The 7,772-nt window shown below is 43.3% G+C and overlaps 2 protein-coding genes across 4 annotated transcripts in view; one reads left to right on the top strand and one right to left on the bottom strand.

Moving 5' to 3' along the window:
• Window positions 1-5,530, bottom strand: part of PARP8 (poly(ADP-ribose) polymerase family member 8) — a 194,221-nt gene extending 188,691 nt beyond the window's left edge. Inside the window, exons 1-3 of one of the 3 annotated variants that reach the window (XM_023210564.2) lie at window positions 4,435-5,530; window positions 4,249-4,350; window positions 3,282-3,336 (exon numbers count right to left, since the gene is read on the bottom strand). In XM_023210564.2, the coding sequence (XP_023066332.1) occupies window positions 3,282-3,336; window positions 4,249-4,350; window positions 4,435-4,543 (266 nt within the window). In that variant the 5' untranslated portion in view covers window positions 4,544-5,530. The remainder of the gene's footprint in view (window positions 1-3,281; window positions 3,337-4,248; window positions 4,351-4,434) is intronic. The other 2 variants (XM_023210563.2, XM_023210562.2) reach the window with 2 other exon arrangements.
• LOC111541658 lies at window positions 3,461-4,361 on the top strand. Its single transcript, XM_023210565.2, has one exon. It carries the CDS (start codon window positions 3,499-3,501, stop codon window positions 4,099-4,101), a length of 603 nt encoding a protein of 200 aa, XP_023066333.1. The 5' UTR covers window positions 3,461-3,498; the 3' UTR covers window positions 4,102-4,361.
• Window positions 5,531-7,772: the final 2,242 nt, after the last annotated feature.

The raw sequence follows: 7,772 nt of genomic DNA on the forward strand, positions 1-7,772 counted from the left end.
CCCCTTGCTCTCTCCTTGGCTTTGGTAACCACTGGCCCCAGAGACTCAGCCTGCTTTCCTATCCATCCTCAGTAGCTATCACCATGCAGCTTACCCCTTCTGTTTCCTCTGCCACTAACTCCATGTCTGACTGCAAGTGAAAGGAACAGAAGCCCAAACCTTTGGGTTTTAAGGAGTTTATTGCTAATCAGTAAAACAAAAAGAGACAGGAGATAAGCATGACAAAGTCATGACTTTGCCTAAATGACTTTTGCCTAAACTTCCAAATTGTGTACAATTGAAGCCTCTGCTTTATAGTTCTTAGCACACCTCTCAAATAAGAAGGCAGTACTGGGAAGGCTCTGAACCTGTGGCAGAACCACTGACAGCTGTGGAGCTATTCCAAGGAGTCTGGGAATCAGGGGGATTATCAAGATCATTGTTAGAATAAATTAATCTTACCACCTATATAGCACAAGTTTTCAAGCATATGTAAATGCTACTAATAACTAAGTAATTGCACCTTGTTTTTCTTTAAACTGTAACTCTCAAGTATGCTTCTACATAATTTTTTGATGGTAAAGTGTCTGCATGCTCAAAAAGCTTGAGAACATTAATGGAGAAGGAGGAGGTCTCGGGAGTGTGACAGAACAGGTTTACATGGCAGCTTCATTTAATTGGCAGAAGTGACTATGGGTCTTCAACTCTCTGAGCTTCAGTTTGCACATCCAAAAGCAAGGATATAATTCCATGAACCTTTCTACCTCAAGTCCACAAGGCAAAATAGCAAGATATTAACTGCCACTCTGATGACTACCAAATAAAAGGACAATTTATTAGGCCACTGGCCAGTATGGACACAATCGCCTCTTGGCATTTCTTATTATCCACAGAAAAAGTAAAAGTATACATGTAGAACAAAATGATTGTATTATTTATTTTTTTTTGAATAGTAACATGTAAGATCAATATTTGTCTTTAAAGATACTGCATAACTCATTCTTGGAAAATGTCAAAAAGAAAATGGTACAGTACGTTTTATCTACAACTTGAATCAAAAATTATTCTTGAAATATGTTCTTAATGGTTAGATGAAATGGTAATTAAATACAAATAGAGGTAATCATATACTCTCTCTCCATAAGGCTCCCAACTCCTTCAGTGAAGTCTAGTTCACCTAAAGTGACACTATTAATTCAATATTATAAGTTGATAAGCACATTAAATCAAAATACAGCAAGATTATTTTAAGAGTCTGACTGAAATGTCAGGATGAGAAATAAATTAATAAATATTGGTTTCTAATGTTGGTAATGAAAACAAATATGTTATTTTCAGAAAATAAATGGTATTCCCCATTATATACAAATTATAAAGGGATTATCTACAGTTACTCCACTGTAACAACTTTTTATATATTGTATTATAGAACAAGCTTTTGAGATAACAAAGCAACACATCAGCAGTTTAATCAATTGTCTTTCTCTTTTAACAGGCTGGTCTACATTAGATTAGATATAAAAGGCCCAGGTATACTTGCGCTCGATCTTAGCCAAATGGCTAAGAAACATCCAGGTACATTTAAATCAGTGACAAAAGGAAACACTATCCCTTAATAAAATTACATAAAATAGGAAACATCTCTTACTTTAAGAGCAACCATGGTACTTGTTCCTATGGTGAAAACTGATGTTATCTTGATTAGTTAATTATTCATCCCAACACCTGGCCTTGCTCCCTTTTCCACCTCTAGCTATGTTAACACTAGAGTTCAATAATTTGCTGATAAAGAATCTTAACTGCAGTATCTAACAGCTCTTAGTGATTAAGCATATGACTTACCCTTTGATTGCACAGATAAGTAAACTGAGGCCAAAAGAACTAAGGTATCTTATTAAAAATCAGAAAGCTAGTTAGTTGAAAAGCCCACCTGTCCTTCCTGCCCACGTCTCACCAGAAAAACAGCAATAGTGAAAAGTCAGCTCTGTTTTTAATGGGCCACTTTGTGTATTTTCACTGTTAAAATAATGGAAGAGGATATTAGTCATATATGAAGATCCTTTAGATATAATGTGTAGGACCAGCGTTAATTTAATCAACCAGGTCTCCTCTCATTGAATTATTAATTCATAATTACAAAGATGACATTACAGTAAATTAAGAAATACTGTAATTTCATTCTCTCCCAAAAAGTATACACTGAACTTTGGTGATTCACTGTTATATTTTCAACTAGTAAATCAATGTGCCAATTCTGGGGTTTAGGCGTATTGTATATACTCGAATGATACTCATTTTAATTAAATTTGTTTTGAGATGTAGAAGGTAATACAGATCCTACGTGTTTTTAAAAGTTCACATCAATTTCAAGCTTTTAAAAATGTATGTACACAAGAAAGCTTCTTTTGCAATTTATATGTTTATAAATGTTTCCATTAGCTAAGATATATTTTGGAATGTGATCAAACAATATTGAATTTGACGTTAAGTCTTAACAGCAAGGCTGGTCTAAGGAATTCCCTCTAAGCTATATCTGATATTTCTCATATGTGGCTACTGCTCTTTTAAACTACTGTGTCCCTAAAGGGCTGAAAGGAAGAAAATCCTAACTTAACAAGTTAAGACAGCAAGGCATAGTATTTGAATGGCTACCTTTCATTTTAACTCTACTTCCTAAATTCAAAATTGGATTTGGGTTTGTTTCAAGTTGTTCACAATTTACTAACGAAATATGCATCTCTCATTCTTCCCCCAAAAGAAAGAAGTCATCCACTCCAGCTACATATAAGTCTCCAATTTCTTTCTTACAACTAAACGTGAAAACCGAAATACCACTCATTGAAAAAAAAATGTATAGAGAATTGGCAGGCTGCATGTTTACGTGAACCTTCAGAAAACATGGTAACAAGCAGCCCCAACTCACCAGGAAAATCAACAATTGTGATCAAACTATTTTGTGACATTTTATGTATTTTATACATTTCACTTCATATCCAGTATTCCAGTTTTGCACCGGCTTGCCTGTATCAACCCCAAATCACCTAAGAGTAATCTAGTACTGTAGCAGAACAGTTTCAAAGCTCATTGCCTGTGGCGTGGTCTTCCAAACAGCTGAATCAAACATTGATTCCCCTCCCCCCGCTATTTAAAACCGAGGGACGTCAGGCTTCGGTTGTGGGTAAAGAAAAGCCACAATAATCAAACAAACAAGCAACCAAAATACCCGAACACGGAACACGCTAAGAACAAAGGAAACACAAGCGTGTGAACAGGAAATGAAGCAACTCTATACACATAAATACCTTCTGGAGCCGCCAACGTAGGTAAAAGTAAAGGTGGAGTCTGAGTATCTGAAATCTGAAACAGAAAGTCCTGTTAAAAGCTACCCATGGAGTGGATTTGTTTTAACCCCGACCATGACTTGGGCCCCCCATTTGGTGGAGTCAGGGGAGGCCTGGCCGGGCGGGGGGCGAGGGCTGGAGGGCGGCTAGGTACCCTCTCCGCGCCGCGTCCCAGGGGATGCGGCGGGCCCCGGACTGGGTGCAGCTGGAGGCCGCCCCCCGCAACAAGTGCCGGGTGCCATGGCAACGGCGGGAATTTCCCGGTCAGGGAGGCCGGAAGCAGCACCCGCCGGGCTCACGGCAGCGAAAGCAAAATCCGATCTCTCTCACGGGCGAGCAAAATGGACGAAAGGCGACCCCCAGGAAGGGGCGCTGGGTGCCTTGGGAATCCGAGGAATCCCTTCTCTTTGCTAGTCGGAGGGGACTAGAGGGCGCCGAAGAGGCCGAAGATCGGCCGAGCGCTGCCCCCAGGGGTCGAGGGCGCCGAGCGCAGCTGACGAGCGCAGCGCAGCGCAGCGGGCTCCCTTCCCAGCCGCCGCCGCTCAGCCCATTGCGCAAACCCGGCGGATCCAACCAACCCCGCTCTGCCGCTGCTGCTGGAACCCAGGAGGCGTGCTTGGAGGTTTCGGGCACTACGCGGGACTGGAAATACCACGTACTGTCCTTTCGCCTAGACCCCCGCTCGGGCCACGCGGGTTCTGCCCTCAAAGCTGGTGGCTGTTCCAGACTTGGGGGTGGGGGGAGGGGAAGGGGAGAGGCTGGCGCCCCCTCCCCCATTTAGCTTCCGCGGTCGTTGCAGCAGCTGTTGCCAAATGAACCCCAGAATGGGGACGTGCAACGCTTCACCCCACCCCCAGCCACACACGTCGCGGTCAGAAAACTGGGAAGGGGGCGCTGGATCCAAGGTTCTGGAAAAGCAAGAACTCACCTGCAAACAGGCAGTCCTTCTCAGCTCTGGACTTCTGGATCACAACGTCGATATCCTTCTGAATTCGCTCTTGCCTTGAACACATCCCCATTAAATAAATCCCTGGAAAAGAAGCAGCCGCTATTTCCACCCCACCCCCTCCTCGCACGCTTCCAGCTTTCGTAAATATTCAGTTAAAAATGAAACCTCTGGCCGAGGCAGGGGCTGAAGGCAAAGTGGTTTCGGAAGTGATCCTGGGTGAGAGAAGAGGAGGAGGTGAAGGAGGAGGAGGAGGAGGGGGAGGTCGGCTTTGCATTCCCAGATGTGACCGCCCAGCTGCTGCTCGCCGCTGCTAGATTCCAATTTCCTCCCCTTCTGACAATGGATGGTGATGACACTGAGTCTCACTTTCTCCCTCCCCCGCCCGGACCAACGGCCGTGGGGGGCCGAGGGTGCAGGGGACGGCCGGAGAGCGATCACTGGCGGGCGCCGGCGAGGGGCGAGCCCCGCTCCGGCTCACGCGCGCACACCCCTCACGCCGCGCACACTCGCGCCCGCGGGCGGCGGCGGCCGTGCCCAGGCTGCTGCAGCGCCGCCCGCCCGCCGCAGACCCTCCTTGCCCGCCGCCTAGTCACCCGGCCCGGCTGTGGGCCGCCAGGGCTTGCAGAGTATCAGCCATCCCGGGCGGGGGCCGCGTCTCCCCACCCCGACCTCCACTCGTGCTGAGAGCTGAGCGGCAGTGTAGGTAGTGAAGACTCCCTGGGGCTCCCAGCCTTCCCTCTCCGCACCCCTCCCCCCATCACTTTTATGAATTCGACTCCACTTTCTAAAGGAATTATGAGTCATGTGGCAAACCCAAACCGGAGTGGCTGGGAAGGGAAAAGGGGGGAAAAGAAAATATTGAAAAATTAAAAAAATAGTAAGACGAAAAAATCTTTCCTTGTTGCCACATCACATAACACGGAAAAAGCCTTGAAATTACTCCAGACGTGCACCCTCCCTTTCCCTCAGTGCCTGAGTCTTTTTCCTCCAGATGGAAGTAGTTCAGCTCCTTTAGGGCGCCGTTTACGAAACACAGCCCCTTTTGAGGGACTTCCGCCTCTTGAAAAGACTCACCAGTTCTCCCTTCCTAGGTGTTTCTGTTCATGAGAAATTGTCAGAATCAACTGGCACGTTCCGGGGTCTTCCGAAAAGATGGAAACCTGTTTGGCTTGATTTTAAAAACCACCTCCTTTGACAGTCAGTGAAGGGAAAGCTACAATCCAGATGCTCAGAAATGAGATACAGATCTGATTCTCACTTTCTGTTCTGCTTAAGGACACCTCAGGCTGACGTAGCTGCCCCACCTCTATATTCGCTTATGCCCTAGGAGAGGTCCCCAGCAGGCACTTCTCTTGTTGATCTTTTCTCCACTGAGAAGGCTCCCGCCAGTAGACCGTGACTCGTTTAGCTTTGCATTCTCAGTGCCATATACAGCGCCTGGAATACAGGAGGGTGACCCAAATGTTGGCTGAATGCATGAATGGTCATTTCTTGCAGCCTCTTTTCATTACTCTGTCTCATCAGCTTTCTTATCAGCATAAGGGCCCAAGAGTTGCCAAACTGTTTCAGACCCTTAATCAATTTCGTTCTGATTCTGACCGTGACAACACGTTGTTCAGCACGGTAGGAATGACTGCCATCCCTGAACGAGTCTTAAGATTTTGTATAATCAAAGATTCTATGTTCTAACTCCTTTATCTTTCAGGAAAGAAATTATAAAATAGTTTCGTTGTCCAGCCATATTCACTGTGAGTTATAAAAGGAAACATTCTTCTGCATTATCGAGATCCACTGCAGCCTTTGATGTAGTAAAGCCACAGTCACAACAGGCTATATCTCCTGCTCAGTCCTCTCCTGAAATGCCTCCTGTTTAGAGTAGGACAGGTTCAAGCCCTTAGTCCTTACTGGATATGTTGCTTTGTGTAGGTCCTTTGGCTGCCAAAAACGCTTTCTTCTCTTCCACATCACCACTGAGAATCATGAGTATTTCTTCTTCCCTTACGTGCTCTAACTTCTCTAAAAGTCTGGAAGTCTATTAACTCACAAGAATTTATTTTATAGTTATCTAGCACAAGGCTTGCATCTTCCAAGTAGAACCCTTACTACAAATAAATGTGAAATAGTGTTAAAGCTACCACATTTTTTTTTTGTCTGGATCAGCTCTTAGTTTACTACTCACTCCTTAAAATAGGCCTTCTTGTGACTTGTCCGATATTTGATTTTTTTTTTTAAGCTTCACGGGCCGCCCTGTTTTGGTTAAACAAAGCTAACCTCACCCTATTCATGCCCTTAAGGTGTGATGTATTTAATAAATATTTTTAAATTTAAAGGAGTAAGATTAAAAAATAAAAACTAACCTATCTAGTATGTATTTCTGCAAGATAAATTTCTTTAATAAAAACTATACCAACCTAGATCCTTCCAAGGATCTTCCAGGCTAGATCCTTATGGAACAATTTGCTCAAAGTAAGTCAGCCCATATCCAGGATCCTTTCTTTACCTTGCCCCATCTCCAAATATTTAAGTGTTTATATTACGTGTGCTCAACATACTTCCTTTGTCAAAAACTATATGCACCTTTGAGATGAAACAGTCCCTCCTTAAACACTCATGAGCATACAACATACACATGCATTCAGGAACATGGCACATAAGAAACCCTTCACCAATTTGTTAAATAAATAAAATCAATATTCACAGTGAGGGAGAACTCAGGTGGTGTCCCAAACTAAATTGAAGATAATAATCTACATGTTGAATTATAGACTCTACTGAAAAAATTCCACCAGTTTAGAATAATGATTCTAAGCCAACAGATAGAATTTATTAGCGAAAAACAGAAATTTTTTGCCTATGCCAAAAGACCCAACTGTGGAAGTGTAAGGTAATAGACATGAGGCATTAAGTTCAATAATGTGATATGGGTATTAATAACTAACATCCAGAACTTATTATTAACATTTATGCAGAACTTATCCAGAATTCAGTAACATTTATCCAGAACTGCTAGAAACTGCTCTAAAAGCTTTACATATAGTAACTCATTTAATATTCACAATAACTGCATATACTAGCTGTTATTTTTCTTATTTTACAAAAGAGAAAACAGGCATAAAGGGATTAATTCATCTAAGATGAGACATGGACTACAAGAAACTTTTTTCTCTCTCTAAATCTTTCAGCAACTGAATTAAACTTAAAGGAATAAATGGGTTCAGAAGCCACACTAGGAAGTAAACCGGCCCCGCCAATGGCTGCAGGCCAGGAGTGAAGCCAAGAAGCCCTATGATGGATTCTGAGGAGGGCTGAAGCCTATGGACTCTAAAAATAGCCTCTGCTAGTGGCAGTTATATTTCCCTTTCTTGCATTCAACTTCCTTTCCCAAATGACCCAGCCATTAGTACAGTCTTAAGAAAAGTAAAAGCCTGACCTCTGCTATTCCATGGTTATTAAGAAGAGGATAAGAGGCAGGATTAGCAAAGAGGGGAACAGCCTTTTTTGCC

Source organism: Piliocolobus tephrosceles, chromosome 4 (assembly GCF_002776525.5).
Source record: "Piliocolobus tephrosceles isolate RC106 chromosome 4, ASM277652v3, whole genome shotgun sequence".
NCBI lineage: Eukaryota > Metazoa > Chordata > Mammalia > Primates > Cercopithecidae > Piliocolobus > Piliocolobus tephrosceles.

Excerpts from the sequence above, each read along its gene's own strand:
- LOC111541658 (XM_023210565.2), top strand. The coding sequence starts at position 3,499 with ATGCGGCGGGCCCCGGACTGGGTGCAGCTGGAGGCCGCCCCCCGCAAC.